An 18,801-nucleotide genomic window follows, 5' to 3' on the forward strand; every position below is an offset into this window, starting at 1 on the left:
ACTACATCACAGTGGCTTCCTGAACCGTTTGTCCCTCAAAACACTTTTGTGTTTCCTCACAATAACTTTTCACTTTCCTTCTTGTAAAATGGTCATTCTAACTAGCATGGACCAATGCACAGGCTGTTCAGGGGATTGGCAGGAAGAAATATTCTGTGGGGGCAGTAACATCCATACCATGATTTTTCAGGGGTTTAGTAGGTGAAATTAGATACATATAGACACATACATATATATTCAACGTAGAATAAACAACAAACAATCAAGTGTAATGCTTTTATTTTGTATAGGATACAGCAATTCAATTTTCTTGCTGCATTCATACAGAGTCAGTGAAAAACTAATAGTGGAGTGTGCATGTTTACCTCCATTGAGATGTCCTCTCGTGGTGTTAGGTGCTGGCTTATGGCTGCCAGAGAGGCCTGATCAACTTCACGGATGCAGCCATTTAGCGCTTCAATAGCATCATCACATTCTCTCTGGCCAGGAGCTTTTTCTCTGCACACATGAGATGAAGGGTGTAATTACTACACACTCTTATAACCTGCTTGACTCAATCTAAGCAGAGAACCAATTCTTACTTTTATAGTTTTTTACATTTTGACTTGTTTGGGCTTTTTTTTTTTTTTTAGATTATTTTAATTTTCATTCCAGGTCAGTGTTCCCTTCATCTTTTCCCTTTCATTTTTGGCCATAGTTTGCAACTATTTGACTGTATGTGTCTATGTTGGAGTGAATGCCTGCCGGTGTAGCTGATTATGTGTCTGTATGTTTGTGTGGCTTTTATTTGAACTGTGAAGCACTTTTTTAACTCTGTGTTAAGTGCTATACAGTTATTATTATAATAATTATAATAAACTAAACAACCCCCCTTATATGTTATATATGTCATTCAAAAGTCTGATACAAATCTATTCCAAAGTTTGGGTTAAATAACACGTTACTCATAAAAATGATGCAAGACTTAATGGCCAATAATAATTTTGTGATCATTACAAAATAACACAAAATATTGTGTAAATCTATGCATTATTTATATTATGCATGGTCATTTACATAATATACTGTTACACTGTTTTCTAGGTGTGATGGTTGAGAGGGAGCCCAGACAGTAGTAGTAGTGGAAGAGGCCAGTGTGCAGAGCAGGGTCTACCTCATGTTGGTGATGAGTTTCTTGATGGAGTCAGACACAGTTCTGGAGTGTCCAGCAAGCACGGACCACTTGGGCGGGTCTTTGGGGTTGACAGCCAAAGAACGGGCAGTCTGGATCAGGCCAGTGGAGCTTTCCAGCATTGTCTTAGCTGCTGCCACAATGGGCTCCATAGCTGCAAGACCCTGAACCAGAGAATAACAAATCAGGATCTATCTGAGAATATGAAAATCTCCTGATGTTAGATTCTGTAACTTGTAATGATATGACAGGGCACATTAGTGTCATAGCAATGCTGTAATGGCAGCTCTTGGAAATACCTCAGGGCTGATCTGAGCAGGAATGCTGGCGAATTCAGGATTGGAGGCAAAAGCAGTCAGGTTGTCCACAGCTTCTATTAGAGGGCCAGTGGCAGCTTTACACTTTTCTCTGTTCGCCTGGTTAAAGGCTCCATCCAAAGCCTATGCAGGGGACACAGACATGACTTCCATAAGAATTTTTCAGCACTATTTAGTTCTAGAAGACTAGCTGTTTACCTCCTAGAGCAGTGTAATGTAGCAAGGAAGAAGAGGTTTAAATAATATAGCTGTCAAAAGTGAGCTAATGAGCTCTTGTTTAATCCTTTTTTATGAGTTTTATTAGTTTTCTTTTATTATGGAAAACGTGGATTCGACTGTTCCATTTTTACACACTTTCAGATGTATACTGGATAAAGGCCGGAAGACATGTCTCAGTAAACATATGTCCGACAACCCTAATATGTCTGACCGAGAACTAAAAGTAAAGACATTTCTTACATGTTTTTATTACTTTTCTTACATTTTTTTGAAAATCCTATTCTTAAATGATAGTTAAACATAATTGACTGTAGTTCAGTTTGTAAATTAATACTTGTCACTACATCATAATTAACCTTTTCACTCAAGCTGTGGGTGTGTGTGTATGAATGATACTGATGTGTGTTTGATATGGCTTTTATTACAAACCTTTATGGATTTGACCAAGTTGGCAGTGGTGTTGGCCACTTCTTTGGCTGACTGGACAAACTGCCTCTTGGCAATAGGGTTAGGAGTTTTAGAGGAGGCCAATCTGCAGGCATTACAGAGCGCAGAGGTGTGCTTGGCCACTATGGTTGCTGCGGAGAGCACCTGCATGGGGAGAGTAATGGTCATCACATTCAGACTCAATAATCAGTCAAAGAAATCTGATAAAACTGACAATTACTTGCAGTGAGGCAAGCATTTACCTGGGATTGAGTACAAGCTGGGTCCACCAGGTTCTGACAGGCCATCTGAATAGACTGATTGGCTCGTGCAAACTGAGCAGGGTCTACCAGGCCCTTCTGACCTGCTGTGCTGTTGGGGTCTGATACACCCAGTAAATAGGCAGCCTAGAGACATAAAATCACCTATAAGTTCATTGTATGAGATGATGACGAGATGAGATAGCCTTTATTTGTCAGTTGCAGGTCTTTTGCCCACAACTGAGATGACAGACCTTGCCGACCGTACATACAATACACAAACATCACATTGGGGAGACAGGTCAGGCTAGGTAGCGAGGAAAAAAAACATCGAAATGTGTAACACAGAAGGATAATACAGGAATGCACAGATATCAACACACCATAGCACAATAAACACAGACAGTAACATGGGAACGTTTTCCAGTGCGTACATCTGATCTGGGACCGCTGCAATCTTCGACTGCGCCTCCAGCTGACCCAATGTCCACATCAGAGGGGAGGTAAGCGTTGGAGGTGGCGTTGGATCCGGGGTAGGGAGGGTGATGCGTCAGTATCAGTATATGTATGTGTGTGCGTGTCCATAGTTCAGCTGAGATAGTGTCTTTCGCCCTGCCTGGCTAAGTAAACAGTCTTCCAGCCAACCCAGGTGGCCTTGTAGGGAATGGGAAGGAACAGACTCAACACAGTCGTTATCAGGGAGTTGTTGTTCGGCTCCAGCCTTGAGCCCACAGGTGGCGCCGAAGGGGTAGCCGGATTATGATGGTAATTTTTCTTTTGCAACAACTCATGAGAATTTCAAGCTGTTCTTTCACACTGCGACACTGGTCTCTCAATCTCCCGTTGGAGAACCGCGAGTTTCTCCATGATGTTATTAACCTTCAGTTCCGTGGTCTTGTCATTCTTTTGCTCAAAGCGCATATTCTGAGACCTCACGACCACAGTCAGCAGTATGTAAATACTTCTAGTGTGTAGCAAGCCAAAATAGACATGTTACCAGCATACTTTACTTGCCTCTGAGCTGCTGTCTTAAGGCAATAATACAGTAATCTACAGTATGGATTTTACCTGTGCAGCTGCTTCAGTGAGACCACAAAGAGCTCTGGAGCCAGTACTGACTGAGTCACCAAACTCGGGCAGGTTGGAGTTTTTGGCATTATGAGAAATACCAGCCATGGACTCACCGAGGACCTATTGACAAATAACAAGAGAATCAGAAATCAAAGAGTGGAGCATCACACATTTAATGATGATATTGAGTAAAGCTAAAGCACTGACAAAGCACTGACTGAACCATAACATTGTAGTCTACATCCAAGCTTTGTAGTTTGTTGCCGACGAAACAAATTGCTTAAATACTTAAATAGTTTAAGGTGTTGAAAAACAAGAAGAAATTAAAACTTGTATCACGTTTGCTTTGGCTCATTATGTTGTTTATTTCATCTTTTATCATTACCAAGAAATTTTCTTTTAGTTACTGTCTAACCGATGGAGCTCACAGCAAAAAAAAAAAAAAACATGACACTTTCATAGGCATAATGTATATGTGCATAATTTCCTTAGGGATTAATAAAGCATTCTGATTCTGATGACATTGTCTAAACTGATGCAATAAGACGGAGAATATGTGATCTGATAGAATCACATCCTCTTTTTTTCTGTGGGAGAAACAGCCCGCGCTTCTACTGTTTCCAGTCTATTACCTATTCCAAATTAGACAGGAACTGCCAATGTTGAAAATCCTAAAAAAATAGAACTAAAACCATAAAAGAAAGGCATTAATGATGTGTATTCTACAGTACCTTGGAGTTCTCCATGACACTGTCAATGCAGTCAAAGTATGACAGCTCAGTGATTGCTTCTGTCGGGTTCTCCAGCATCCCCTTCACTGACTGCACACAAACACAGCATACATTCCTGACAAACTCACACTGTTAAACTGTACAACTCAGCTGAGTGTCACACAACCTCTATGACTGAAATGTATTGATTGTTTATGGTTTTCTTTATTATTATTATTATACAGTTTTAGAGATTTTTATGATGCGTCCGGGACATGGGAAGCTAAAGAAAAGATAAAAAAGAGAAACTGTTTGATGGTGGCTGTTACCTCAAGCTCTCTGAGAGCATTATCACACTCCTTCTGACCTGGAGCCTGCTGAGTGCACATGGTGATGAGCTGGTTAATAGTGTCTGTAACAGCCCTGCAAAGACAAATGATAAGACAGATAAGTGGTTAAAACCAAAGCTGCAGAAAATTTATTTTTTTATTTTGGTTTGGGGTTTTTTTTGTGGGGGGGTTTTACCGGGCAGCTGCTGCCAGCTGGTTCTTGAGGTTGGGGGAGCTAGGATCAGTGGACAGAGCTTTAGCTGCTAAAAGCAGCTTGCTTGATGACATTGAGATTGTCTTCAGGTTAGACACCACCTGGGTCTGGTCCTCCTTAGACTAGAGGAAAGGAAGAAGTGTGAAGACACTGAAAACTCTATGGCTTTTGCAATTAATATTTTTTCACCTAAATCATGTGTCATGATGACCCAGCTTCTTGGAATATGAACCTGTGTCTGCTCTTTGCGTGGTACACCACAACGATACAAAGGACAGTACATTTTTGAGGATATAAAACTCATAAATACATGTTTTAAAAAATTGGACGACAGTTTGCCTGGTGGTAACTCATTCAAACTGACCTGAGATGTTCCAGCCATGTCAACACCAGCCTCTAGGAAGTTGCTAAATTCCTGTCCAAATTTGCTAGTGGCCCTGGCCAGGTCCTGGGTAGTTCCTCTGGATGACTGGACCACTTCATTGGCTGATTGATTTAGACCAGCTGCAACCTCGTTGAGATGAGCTTGAACCTCCTGGAAGCTCTTTCCACTAGACGGGAACTATGTTGGGAAGAAAAAAATTCTAATACTGCAAGTAGCAATATAGAAAAGAATATTGGCTACAACTGGTTATAACTTTGGTTATAACTGTAAGCAACTAGGCCTGACTCATAAATTATGTTTTCATCCTCAAGCATCCACAATTAACTTGTCTCCAAAGACTGTCTTCCAGGGTTCCATGATATGTACAATTTTGGAGAAGAAAGACTAGTTTTGCTGTGCAACTGTGTTTCACAGGTAAAAAAAAAAAAAGAAGAGAAAAAAAGAGAGATCAGGAAAATTATGAAAAACAGTAGGTGATGGAACTTGATTGATTAATAGAATAGCTTCAGGGTGAAATACTATTCACCTGAGATCTTTTTATCAGTAACTACAATCTACATTTGTTAAAAACTGTTAATTTTGTACTAACGGAATCAGCCAGGAGAGACTTGCTAGCTTCGCCCACAGTGCGGATGGCATTGTCTACATCCCTCTGGCCAGGAAGGCAATTCACACATCTGTTCAAGGCCTGGGAAACCGCCTTAGCCACCTTCACACAGAAACACATGCACATGATGATTGTCATTATTATATGAAAGACATATAAACATTCAGAAATAAACTACTGTAGCTACCAAACAAAAGCATTTGTAATCTCTCGGTCTGGCTCTAACCTGGGCCAATCTCTGCTGACTCTCTGCAGCTCCTGGTTTAGCAATGGCCCTCTTGGTCTCTTCAATAAGGTTGGATGACTTGTCCATGACATCCCCAGCACAGTCCAGTATGGCACTACGTGCTGCTGAGTCATCTGTGGTAGCAGCGACTCCTCTGGCAGCCGAAGCTAGTGACTTTAGAGCCTGAGCCACATCTCTGGCTGCCATACCTGGATCCAACAGGACAGAGGAGAGAAACTTTGGTGCGTAGAAAGACATAATACAAAATTTACAGTCTGGGAATGCCTAAGGTCTAATTTGTTTAAATTAATAAAAAAGATATTTTGAAATGTAGTATAATGCAAAATTCTTGAGTCACTCGTCATTTCTTTTGCATCACTCATCTTTAGTCCAGACATTCTACTTGACCATTTTCAAGATTGTCTTGTTGTTTTTTTGTTGAACCACTTCAGTCTAAACAGGGACCTAACGCAAGGATTGAATGAGTGAAACAAAACTGGTTCCTATTTCTTCTGTTGATTCCATGAGAAATGTTACAAATTGTCCATCTTGTCCTGTCTCAGAGCAACGCTGAAAAACTAGTTAATGCATTTATTACTTCTAGGCTGGACTACTGTAATTCATTATTATCAGGATGTCCTAAAAACTCCATGAAAAGCCTTCCGTTAATCAAAAAATGCTGCCGTGAGAGTACTGACAGGGACTAGAAAGAGAGAGCATATTTCTCTTATATTGGATTCCCTTCATTGGCTCCCTGTTAAATCCAGAATTGAATTCAAATTCCTGCTCCTCACATTATTCAAGTCTTGAATAATCAGGCCCCATCTGATCTTAATATCCTTATAGCACTTCGCTCTCGCTCTGCAGGCCTACTTGTTGTTCCTAGAGTATTTAAAAGTAGAATGGGAGGGAGAGCCTTCAGTTTTCAGGCCCCTCTTCTGTGGAACCAGCTTCCAGTTTGTATTCAGGAGACAGACACTATCTCTACTTTTAAGATTAGGTTTAAAACTTTCCTTTTGCTAAAGCATATAGTTAGGGCTGGATCAGGTGAGCCTGAATCCTCCTTTAGTTATGCTGCAACAGGTGTAGGCTGCTGGGAGATTCCCATGATGCATTGACTATTTCTTCTTCAGTCACCTTTCTCACTCACTATGTGTTAATAGACCTCTCTGCATTGTATCATACTTGTTATTAATCTCTGACTCTCTTCCACAGCATGTCTTTTATCCTGTCTTCCTTCTCTCACCCAAACCAGTTGCAGCAGATGGCCGCCCCTCCCTGAGCCTGGGTCTGTTGGAGGTTTCTTCCTTTTAAAGGGGAGTTTTTCCTTCCCACTGTCGCCAAAGTGCTTGCTCATAGCATGTATTATTGTAGGGTCTGCCTTACAATATAAAGTGGCTTGAGGTGACTGCTGTTGTGATTTGGTTTCCCAGAAGAGTTGAAGCTGTTATAGCGGCAAAGCATGGGATGACACCATACTAAAGCCTATGCCCTAAGAATGGTATATCACTCAACACCAAATCACAACAAAAGATGCCACATGTGCTTTATACTGTAAGGCAGCGGTCCCCAACCTTTTTTGCGCCACGGACCGGTTTATGCCCGACAATATTTTCACGGACCGGCCTTTAAGGTGTCGCGGATAAATACAACAAAATAAAACCAGTACCGGTACCGAAAAAAAGAAGATTTATTCATAACACACGTGAAAAGACCCAGGGAAACCAAGTTAACGATAAAAACGATAACAAAATAACGCTGAAAACCGATAAAAACCCTGAAAACCATACATTTCACACCTGATCCTCAACTCTCACGGCCCGGTACCAAACGACTCACGGACCGGTACCGGTCCGAGGCCCGGGGGTTGGGGACCGCTGCTGTAAGGTAAAGGCCCTACTATAAAAATTTGACTGGGATCAGAAACAACCCCATTTTTAAAGTGACAGACTCGTATTGCCGTTTCATCCTGTCACATCTCATTGCAAGTAAAGCTTTATTGTACTATTTTTCCTCTTGAACAAAAAATATACTTAATAGCTGACATTCTGGTTATGTTAAACTCACCAGTGTAGTTCTCATTTCCCTGGGTGGCTTCACTCAGCAGCTGGGCTATGGCTGAGCTCACAGCCTTGGTGCTGTTACCCAGATCCTGGGAGCATTTCTCAAGCTGAACAACACAGCAGAAGACATGGAAAGAAACATTATCAACCATTCCTACCTTTTGAAAATAACTCACCAATTATTATTATTAAAAAAATGTTATGTTTATGCTTCGTTCATGGTGTTGTCCAGTGAACCAAAACTATTTCAGTGTTCCTTACCGTCTCTCCTGGTAGTGGTTTAAGTTTGCCTTCTTCTGCTGATGCCTTGGCCTCTTGAATCTCCTTTTCCAAATCTCTCACCGTTGATAGAGCATTGTCTATTTCCAGTGGTCCACAAGCTTCCTGAGCCTAAGATACACAAAAATATCTGTGATTAGTTAAATAAAACATAGTTATATCTTGCATGAATTAGATATCAGTCAAAAAAAATCAGAAAAAAGTTCTACACCATAATTGCTTCACTTGATTCATTGACCAAAAAAATAGGCCATCTGTTAGAAATCTGGAAATTCATGTATTTCTTAATCTAAAACAGTAAAAAGAAATCTGGAGAATTAGATCATTCCTGTATGATATCATTTCACAAAAGTTCAAACATGCATGAGTGTTTCTTAGGTCTTTCACTCACTTTGCTGACTCCAGCTAGCACAGTACAATGAACGCTGAAATCTTTCTCAGAATCAAACTGATGAATATATATAATTAGTACTACCTTTTGTGAGGCAGTGCGGAGCTCTGCCAAGGCACTGGCCAGGTTTTTAGCACACTGGCTGAGCTGCATAGCTGAAGCCTGGTCACTGATGGTGGGAACAGCAGCTTTGGAGGCTGTAACCATCTTAGCACCGGGCTGGTAGAGGGAAGAGAGACATGTTGCATTGGTTTTGATTTAAAGCAATTCATTCTAAAAAAGAAAGGGACTATAAAGTGTTTGCTTTTCCTAAAACTTTTGCTAGAAGTGCGTTTACATCTCCTCATTCTTATCTCTAGTTAATAATGGTGTAAATAAACATATAATCAATAAAAAAAAACTCAATGAAAATATAGACAGTGCCAAGCCATATTGTTTTCAGGTTTCTGACTATTCTTTTTCATCTCCCCCTAACCTACTGAGACCCAGCCTATTCATTTATGTCCTCTATAATGGAAATTAGTTTTTGGTCTATATCTTTTGACTTATTTGAGCTACCCTACTAAGTTACTACTAAATGTGTTCAATAGACAACATCTTGACTTTCCAATGATATCTCATGTGTTTGGGTGGTCTCCTTTAGTTCCAAAGAGGCAAGAAATCACAAAAAAGGTTAAACTGAAAGATGCAACCAGGTTACATGCATGGCATAAGTTATCAGTGATTTAGCTACCTAAAAAAGACACATTGGTGACACAGAAAATTCCCAGGTTGCAGTAAAATCATCAGAAAAGATTTCTAACCCAGTGACAGACAACAGTGTTACTCTGTCTGTGTTTTAAGATTTGTTGCTCAAAACAATGAGGCCACAATCTGTTTGTGGCTGTTTATTATGACTGTAGCACAGTTACATAGCTATACTCTTCTGTTGTTTTGTTAGTCTGCTGTCACTCAGTGAAGTTGGTGGTGTGACAGTCACCTGCAGGAAGTTCTGGCTGGCACTAATGAGAGCCAGCTGTGCACTTGGGCTGTCAGGCTGAGACTGGCTGCCTCTGACTCCCTGAACCAGCTGAGGGATCTGCTCTGCGACAGCCTGGAGACACACACACACACAATACAGTTTTTAAAAATATCTTAACACAACAAGCATAACTTTGCTAAGGTGGACAGTCGCATTCAGATCCTTCAGTTTGAAGGGTTTAGAAACCTCTGTACACTCCAGTCTGTCCCTCCTTTAAAAGGTTCTAGTCATCATACCTGGTGTGGATCGTCTGATTCTCACAGATTTGAAAGATAATAGATAAAGGCATGTACTTACTATTAGCGGGAATACTCTGGGTTTTTCTTTTTACATTGTTTTAATTATGAGAAAATGTAATTTTTATTTATCATTTCTTTGAGTATATCAAGTTTATTAATAGGAGTGTGGCAGAGGTGTGGCTCAGCTGCAGGGGAGGAGTGGGAGAGTGAGCTCAAGTGATACTCCTCAAAGTGATACAGTGTGTCGGGTCAATCACTACAAGACGATATTAGGTTGTCCATATATCTTTTTTAAAAAAAGACCCAAAACCTCCATGAAATTTACTGTTTGTACCACTGATTGTTGATTCTACATAGCAAGCTTAGTTCCATATATGTTTATATAAACCAAAGCAAGTACTGAGTTTTTACCTTGCAGCCCACAACAAGCTGCTGCTGGGCAGCCTGGTTCTTGTTGGTTGAGGCTGCATGTTGTGCAGCAGCAATGGTCTGAGTGGCTGCTGCTGCTGCTTGTTTGGCTGCGTTCTGCCAGAAAAAAGGAACACGACAAGTCAAAAAAAACAGCAAAGAGCACAAGACTAGCAATAATCAGGGAAATGACTCAGACAGAACTAATAATAAGATGCAAATGTTAAACTTTTAAAGTTAAAACAGGAAGTTACTGAAGCCAGTATTATAATTAAGCATCATGTCAGACAGGCCACAAAGTTAAACTTAGTTATATTCCCAAAAGAGACGCTGTACTAAAGTGTTTAAGAAATATTCAGAGTTCCACCGATCGTGGTTGGGTGTGAAATAGCTGCATCAGCATCAGACATCATTTTAAAAGCATTTTTGTGGTAAATCAATTCAATGCTATTTATATGGTGCCAAATCAAAGTAACAGTTGTCTCAAGGTGCATTATATTGCAAGGTAAAGACCCTCCAATAATACAGAGAAAACCCCAACAATCAGATGACGGTGACAGTAGGAAGGAAAATTTCCCTTTTAACAGGAAGAAAACTCCAGCGCAACCAAGTTCAGGGAGAGGCAGCTATCTTCCAAACCGGTTGGGGGTGTTACCTCCAGTTTGTTGACTAGGCGTTTCTTGATAGCATTCTGCGCCGCAGCGTTGGTGGCCATGCGGAGACCTTCAGCCGCCTCTCGTAATTTCTGCTGCTGTTCCTCACTGTCGGGATTTGCTGCTGCACCCTGGGATAAAATATTCACATTATATATTAAACCAACAAATCAACAAAATGATAACACAGTCTTATCCACAGAGTTTAAAAAAAAGAAAAAGACAAAGGCAGACCTTAGCGGCCTCCACCATCTTGGCTGTGGCATCAGCCAGCAGCTTGGCAGCAGAAAGAAGCTTGCGTGAGTTCTCTAGGTCAGACTCTCCTTCTGCATCCATCTTGATAGCATTGACCAGATCAGAGGTGGCTTGAGCAAGGATACGAGCCTGACGGACCATCTCACCTAGTGTAGCAAAAAAGAAAGATGGAGAAAAATGTGATGATTAAAAAAACAATAAAGAAAATTTCGTCCTTCCAACAGTTGTGTGAGAAGAATATAAATTGATCTTTAGAAGGCAGAAAGCTAAAGAAGAAATATTATTTTAATATTCTGAGCAAGCATAGTATAAAAACTCTTTCTAAATAATCAACTCCTTAACCATGTCCCACAAAACAGAAGGTTCTAAGAATGTAGAAAAGGTAACGTAATATAATTAGCATGAAAAGTGGAGGTTAAACTAAACGATAACAGACAAGAAGAATATTATATTTCAAAAAACTTAAATGATTTAGGATTTTTAAGACTGATGCTTTTTTTCACAAAACATAAATGGATCTCCCTAACATTAGTTATGTGTAGCTGTTTATGAGTGCTTACTAACATAATCCCATAAAGCAGTTCGAAAATAATCCTATTTTATTTTCACAAATAAATGTGGATCAGTTGTTTGCTGTGCTTCAAATATTTGTTCCTAGGAAAGAAGTTATAGACTGCCATCTGGTGGACAAACTATATAGCAAACACAAATTATTCAAGTGTGTTTTTCCCAAGGATGCCTCCCGGGTGAAGTTCTGGCCATGTCCCACCGGAAGGAGGCATGCTGGGGAGATTATCATCATCATCATCATCATTTATTTATTTATATAGCACCTGGTAGACCAAAGTGCTGTACAATACTAATATGCACATAGTAATAGATTATATCTCTTGGCTGGCCTCGGTGTTCCCTCAGACAAAGCTCTCTGCTTAGGCTGCTGTCCTGGAGACCCAGCCCCAGAGAAATTCATGGATGGATTTATCTTCAGTTATGAATCCAGATAGTGGTGTATCGCAAATAGCTAATATCACCTGTCCCACTGGTCCCACTGATTTCTCAATGGGAGTCTGGTTAAAAACAGAAAAGTCTGGAAGCAAGCTGCTGATTATAGACAACATCAAGAGGCACAAGCTCAAGGTTTTGAGGCATCAACAGTCACAAACATGAACCAAAGATTACTGAAAAATTACAGATAGTTAGAGGAGCAGCTGATGCGAGACAGGCCAAGAATCTCACAGAAGTAGATGTCCTTGTCATAAGCCTCCAAACAGAAACATACATAGAAGTACGCAAGGATCACAGTATATGTAAAACTTTTGTAAAACCTTCTTTTCCTTTTTTGTTATTTTCAAGCTGTAAAACTTATAATAATAAGGTAATAATGCATTTTCAAGATCATCTCAGATTTTAATCACTTAGCTTACCATTACGAAATTACTTTTACATGATTTTACATACTGTTTTCTAGCACTAGCCTCTTAAAAAGAAGTCTGAGAATATTTTTTTAACTAGACTAATGTAGATATGATCAGGTAACATGCTGGTGGAGCGGTTAGTGTCACCTGACAGAAAGAAGAACTCCGGCTGGGCCTCACTGTGAGTTTAAATGTGCCCACTGAATCACTATGGGTTTCCTGTGAGTACTTCAGCTTCTCCCACAGTCCAAGGAGATGCATTTTAGGTTAACTGGTGATTCACAAATTGCCATGCACATAAGGTGGAGGATGAGTTTGAAGTGTATAATATGAAGCACTGTATGAATGCATGGTGAAAATGTTACTTGTAGTCTAAAGCGCTTTCAGTGGTCAGAAAACTGCTATATTACATTGCCAGTACATTACATCTTAAAAAATAAATAAAAAGATTTTGAACAGTGACAAGTGAAAAAAATGCTGACTTTTCTAATATATAGATATTATATATGGAATATCCTGTGTGTCAGCTTTTCTTCAACTATGCTACTCCGTATTTGGGGTAAACCAGTGGTGCTCCTGGAAACCAAGATTCTTCACAACACATTTTAGAGAATGTAATTTTATGGGTATAAAAAAAGCCTATAAAGATTTCAAATTACAAAAGGATCCAAAGCCATCCTGTGGAAACAGTTTTAGCTTCCTTCACTTACCAGCATCTCCCATAGAGCTAAAGATGTTCTCAGTGACATCCAAAATGCGGTCAGTGGCTTCTCCATGACGTCCAATGGGATGGCCTCCACTGGCATATTGTTTGATGTGTTGAAGGAGCTCATTAAGAGCCTGTGTGACACCTGTGGCAGCCATGCCCACCTGTTTCAGGAGACCATCATCATTGGTCGCTCCCTGTGATGCCTCAACACAGCCCTCTACTGACTTAGCCACCAGCTTGCCCGCCTCAATTAGCTGCTCCTGGCACACTGGAGAGCTGATTGTTGGAGCCACCACCTTGAAGAGGGATAGGATTATTGGTGGGACAGAAAAGTAGAAAGACCTTAGGCTTGGCTCAAATGCAAAAAGAACATTTCAGTTTCAGTCAACAGTTGTCCCTATCAGACGGTGAACACTGTATTAAAGTCGAGTTCTCACTCTTGTGCAAGCCACTAGCTGAGATGTGGACAAAGCGCATTGAGTTGCTGCTGCGATGACCCGGTTCTGCTGGGCTGAGTCTTCTGTCTTCTGGGCCACATTCTTTGCTTTGAGCACCAGAGCTGCTGCAGCATTAGCCACAGCTTTAGCCAATTGCATCAGCATGTCCTGCCAAAAGCAAACAGCAGTTAGCATACCTTATCATTGGTGAAAATAAAGTCTTGTCAATTGAATGTGAATAGTATCTAATGTGTGATACTTTGTCTTGCATATACAATAGTAGTTCCTATGGCTACACAGCAAAATCAAAGAACTACCAAAACAGCAAAACACTACAATAATAAATGTTATGATGAGCACACCTGGAACTGTTGATCAGTGTCTGCCTCGCCTATGTGAGAAAGCAGCTCTCCGCTGGCTTGGCCCACATTTCCAGCAGCCTGCAGCAGATTCTGACGAGGCTGGAACCAAAAGATATTACTGATCTCAAACAAGAAAGAGTAGAAAAACACAATGTATCTCTGTCTTCCTTTTAGTTTGGCTGTGTACCTCTGTGTTTGCAGGTTGGGCAGTCTTTAGCATTTCAGAGACAGCACAGGCCAGGTTCTTGGCAGCACCAAGCAGATGCTGTCCATTTCCTCCTTCATCCTCCATAAGTGCTGCCAGAAGTTTAACACCCTTTGACATCTCTGTTAGGTTGGAGGAGATTGTAGTAACAGCACAGCCTACTGCTGTGTAATCTGTCTCTGCTGGATCACCTAAAGACAGAGAAGGGCAGAGATTTGTGCTTTATCTCCTACAGGACGCTTGTTATATTTGCATAAGAAACAAATTCAGAAAGTACTCAGAAAACAGATCAGATATCAATGGAAAAAATAACACTGGATATCTGCTGGGATGAAAGGATGCTACATCATTTGAAGTAAATGAAAATTATCCTACTACAGGGGAATTCAAAGAAACCCAAAAAATCTAAGTGAAAAAAAACAATGCAGCCGGGTAATTTGTATGGCCTCCATGTGCTTGTATGCATGGCTGACAACGTTGGGTCATAGTCCTAGTAAGACTATGAATGGTGTCATCGGGGAATCTCCTCCCAGATCTAGACCAGGACATCACTGAGCTCCTGGACAGTCTGAGGTGAAACCTTACGACGTCCGATAGATAAAAAGAAACATAATGTCCCAAAAAATGTTCTGACAGGTTTAGGTCTGGCAAATGTGGGGGCCATCCTCCAGGAACTGCCTGCATGGTGGTTCCTGGAGGATGGCCTGCTGGTGCATTGGCAATAGGGTCTGACAAGGGGTCAGAGAATTTAATCCTGATTCTTAATGGCAGTCATGGTGCTGCTGCCCATGTTACAGAAAGCATAACTTTCGTAACAGCTTCTTGAGACTCTTTCACATCTTCCACATGCTCAGGGTGAGGCACAGAACCCCAGTGGTCCACCTGCCAGTTCTGGTATTCTATGGAAAATGGTAATCAGGTCCTCAATGCTGGGCAGTGAACACAGGGCCTATCCAAATGCAAAACTAGTGAATGCTTTGCATAGCAAAGTAGGGAACATGTTAGCATTAAAACTCAAAAACTGCAAAGTGAGCAGTGAAATTTATACTAAGAGAGCTGATGCTGAAGGACAACCAGTCTTCCAAATTCGTATTATCATTACTGCAAATGAACCTGACCAACAGGAAACTTAATGTTTAATAGTTGTATTCTCGGTTTGATAAGAAATTATGAATAAAATGCCTCAATGTATTTTAAGAGTCACATTGTCAGTGCAGATAATACACATTGTATGAGGAAAGAACAGTTAAGAGAACAGTTCTCTTAATCTTTGAATTCAGGTGTTTTCCAGTTGTATAAAACAAAGCATGTAGCCACGCAGTCTTCCTTCACAAGCATTTGTGAAAACTGTAAAGACCTTGCTGTAATAGGTAGTGTAATAGAATGACACCATTGCAACAAATGGTAAATGGACTGGTTCTTATATAGTGCTTTTATCCTTACTTTAGAACTCAAAACACTTTATACAGCATGTCTCATTCACCCATTCACACACACATTCTTACAAGGACTCTTTTCTACATCTGTGCTTTTTAGCTAGCATTCAGACACACATTCACTCTCTAACTGCATTGGGAGCAACTCGAGGTTCAACATCTTGACCACTCCAGCTAAAGTGAGATGGAGGCTGGAGCAAACAGGATTCAAACCACCAAACTTCCAATTAGTAGACAATTGATTCTTCCTTCCTAGCTATTTAATGACCAGTTGTAAGTGGTGTTATTGCAAAGAGGAAACATTTAGCAACCAAGTCACAGACTCAATGTTGAGGTGCATAGTGCATTAAAGTCAACAATGCTGCGTTTACTCAATAACTTCCAGAGTTCTGTGATTAATATCAGCAGACAAAACGTGCACCGGGAGCATACATACAGTTTCCATAGAGTTTTTTTTGTTGTTGAAAAAAGCATGATTACAAGAACAGAGAGATGCTCCACTATTCCTACCCGCAGTGAGGTTGACCATGGAGGCTGTGCCTGCTGTAATGGCATCCACCTGTGAATGGATTTCATGTTTGGACTCATCCATCTTGTTTTTGCGCCAAGCTTGAGATGCCTTAAAAGAAAACAAAAAAACAATCCATTTAGAATGGAGTCTTCACTATACATCATCAATACAATCAGCACTTAAATCAGTCCAAGCAAATGAAGTGAAATCTCACTGCATCTGTTCCTAATGGAGGCAGAGTATCAAAATCATCCAGTGAAGCTTGGGCAGCCTGGACAGCATGCATACTGGAGTTAATGGTTCCAGTCAGGGCTTGCTGTGCTGAAGTCTGTTGATAAAAAAGTGAATGTATTAAATTAAAAGAAATTGTGAATATAATTCTGTGTTTGAAACAACAAAATAACAGAAATTGCTCCTATAACTAAAAACATAATGAATGCATTTTTTAAAACTGTACTTGGCTGTTTGGATTTCTGTAAAACAAATTCACAAATATGCAATTCCTAATTTTTATAAAAGCGTCACTTCAGTGCTACAGATCAACATTGGCTGCTCAGTAAGGATTCTGGCATTTGCACGTTCACGTGGGTTTATGAGGATGTTAGCCTGCTATATTTAAGTTTTAAGGAAAGAGAAAATAAAGCCTACTGTTACAGTTTAATTTCCAATTTCTGTTTCATGTCTTATCATTCTGTCATACCAGTGGAGGCATATGTCCTCTGTGCATCTGTCCACTGGTTATGTGCTGCTTAGCTTGAGGCATGGAGCCCATCTGGAAGCTCTCTGGTCCACCAGCTCCTGAGCGCATGATGGCTGGCAGGGCCACTGAGCCTGTCTCCACTTTGCCGACCCTGTTGAACTGTTGCTGCAACACCGTGGACCTGGAGTGGCATGAGAAAGAACCTAGTTCTGAAAGCCCTGAGGTGCAGGTCAATGATCCGGTTTGTAATAATGTAGTTGTCTCTTCAGCTGCAACTCTTGAACGCTAAGCTGAAGAGAGGAGCTACACTGTCAACAAATAACTACCTGGTGGCGACTTAGGAAAGCTGAATACTCCATGGATGGATGGAGTATTGTTGGAATACCATTCAGTGAAACTTGTACGTGTCAAGTACAGAAAACTATTCAGTGGTAACACTCATACACTTACTTTTTGGGTGACACAGAGTCTTCTAGCATGGTTGACTCTTCATCTCCCTCCAAGCCAAAGTGGTCTTTGCTCTTTTTCTGTCAAGAGAAAGAAATGTGGTGACACACTGGATTATATCAAATTCAGTTTTAAAGGATTTATATTTTCTTTTGTTTCAAAATAAAGAAAAGATTAAAAACATGAGTTTCAGTACAGACAGCTGCCTAGTAAGATGTTTTTCTATCACTTTTATGCAACTTTGAACAGTTGGTCAGGAAGCACTGCTCTTCTTGACACTACCATAGTGTCTAGCAAAATGAGTAGGCATTAACAGTGTGACTGGAAAAGCCAATGATGACATGAAAAACCACACTGTGATCAAAAGTACACCAGACTCACTGACGAGCACACTGAGTCCACAGTCCTGTGTGAAAGTGCCATGAGTGGTAATCCAGTTGTCAAGCAAAAGGCACATATTTTAAAGAACTAAATAATACATTTTAACAGAGCACAGAGAAGATAAACAGTGTTGTGCTGCAGTAAGAGCAGCCACTTTCAAGCTTGGGCTTGTAAAACACCTGAAAAGACGCAGGACTTCGTGTTTCATATCTTCTTTGTGAAATGTCAGCACAGAACTTGAGATCACCTTATGGTATGATGATAAATACACACCAGCACATATGTAACATATGTAGTATGTAAAGAAATTCTATTGCGTTGAATACTTACAGAGTGACATGGAAAGAGTGACATGTCAAAAGAAATCTCACTAGACAAAATGGTGTTGTAGTATTTTTTGACATTTTTTTAGGAAATAAATTCTTCATCCCCCATCAAAGCATCCATGTTGTCAATGAAATGTATAATGCTGCTGACCTTTTTAAGGATGATGTCGATGTAACCAGCAATAAGCTGAGCTATCTGCTCTCCCTCAGTGGTCTGCACAGAATAGTAACCGTCCTGGTAATCTCCAAAGTCCTAAAGGCAGAGCAAACAACCAGAAGTTAAAATACCTTACAGATTATACTGGAAAATGAATAGCTTCTTGAATAGGTGAACTATTCCATTAGGTTAGGTGAAGAACAGAGGATGTAGTGAGAAATTACCAAAGAATCAATTGAAGGCTCAACTGAACGCATGCAATCTGAACAAAGGTGAAATTTTTCTGCAAATGATTTGTATACAAATTTAAAATAAAACTTTTAATACCACTGATGGAACATTTTCTAGAAGCGCTTTTGCTTGAGAGCCTTCCATAATTTGAATTACTTTCCCCTGGAAGTAATTATGCAACGTACTGCATTACTTTTAAGAGGATTGTTCTGTTTACTAAGTACTTTTTTCGAGTAATGA

At 40.3% G+C, this 18,801-nt stretch overlaps 1 protein-coding gene across 2 annotated transcripts in view; it reads right to left on the reverse strand.

Moving 5' to 3' along the window:
- The window catches only part of tln1 (talin 1), a 57,437-nt gene that overhangs the window by 15,553 nt on the left and 23,083 nt on the right, over positions 1-18,801 (reverse strand). For both annotated transcript variants that reach the window (XM_026172851.1, XM_026172850.1), the window contains exons 12-39: positions 18,325-18,426; positions 17,470-17,546; positions 17,020-17,200; positions 16,534-16,647; positions 16,319-16,427; positions 14,355-14,563; positions 14,168-14,266; positions 13,806-13,973; positions 13,370-13,664; positions 11,224-11,390; positions 10,992-11,120; positions 10,340-10,453; positions 9,648-9,761; positions 8,753-8,887; positions 8,260-8,388; positions 8,003-8,105; positions 5,936-6,144; positions 5,692-5,811; positions 5,082-5,279; positions 4,700-4,839; positions 4,504-4,597; positions 4,196-4,285; positions 3,462-3,584; positions 2,397-2,540; positions 2,137-2,298; positions 1,471-1,611; positions 1,154-1,335; positions 366-498 (exon numbers count right to left, since the gene is read on the reverse strand). In XM_026172851.1, coding sequence (XP_026028636.1) covers positions 366-498; positions 1,154-1,335; positions 1,471-1,611; positions 2,137-2,298; positions 2,397-2,540; positions 3,462-3,584; positions 4,196-4,285; positions 4,504-4,597; positions 4,700-4,839; positions 5,082-5,279; positions 5,692-5,811; positions 5,936-6,144; positions 8,003-8,105; positions 8,260-8,388; positions 8,753-8,887; positions 9,648-9,761; positions 10,340-10,453; positions 10,992-11,120; positions 11,224-11,390; positions 13,370-13,664; positions 13,806-13,973; positions 14,168-14,266; positions 14,355-14,563; positions 16,319-16,427; positions 16,534-16,647; positions 17,020-17,200; positions 17,470-17,546; positions 18,325-18,426 — 3,981 coding nt within the window. The remainder of the gene's footprint in view (positions 1-365; positions 499-1,153; positions 1,336-1,470; positions 1,612-2,136; positions 2,299-2,396; positions 2,541-3,461; positions 3,585-4,195; positions 4,286-4,503; positions 4,598-4,699; positions 4,840-5,081; positions 5,280-5,691; positions 5,812-5,935; positions 6,145-8,002; positions 8,106-8,259; positions 8,389-8,752; positions 8,888-9,647; positions 9,762-10,339; positions 10,454-10,991; positions 11,121-11,223; positions 11,391-13,369; positions 13,665-13,805; positions 13,974-14,167; positions 14,267-14,354; positions 14,564-16,318; positions 16,428-16,533; positions 16,648-17,019; positions 17,201-17,469; positions 17,547-18,324; positions 18,427-18,801) is intronic.

This window comes from Astatotilapia calliptera, chromosome 7 (assembly GCF_900246225.1).
Source record: "Astatotilapia calliptera chromosome 7, fAstCal1.2, whole genome shotgun sequence".
Classification (NCBI taxonomy): Eukaryota; Metazoa; Chordata; class Actinopteri; order Cichliformes; family Cichlidae; genus Astatotilapia; species Astatotilapia calliptera.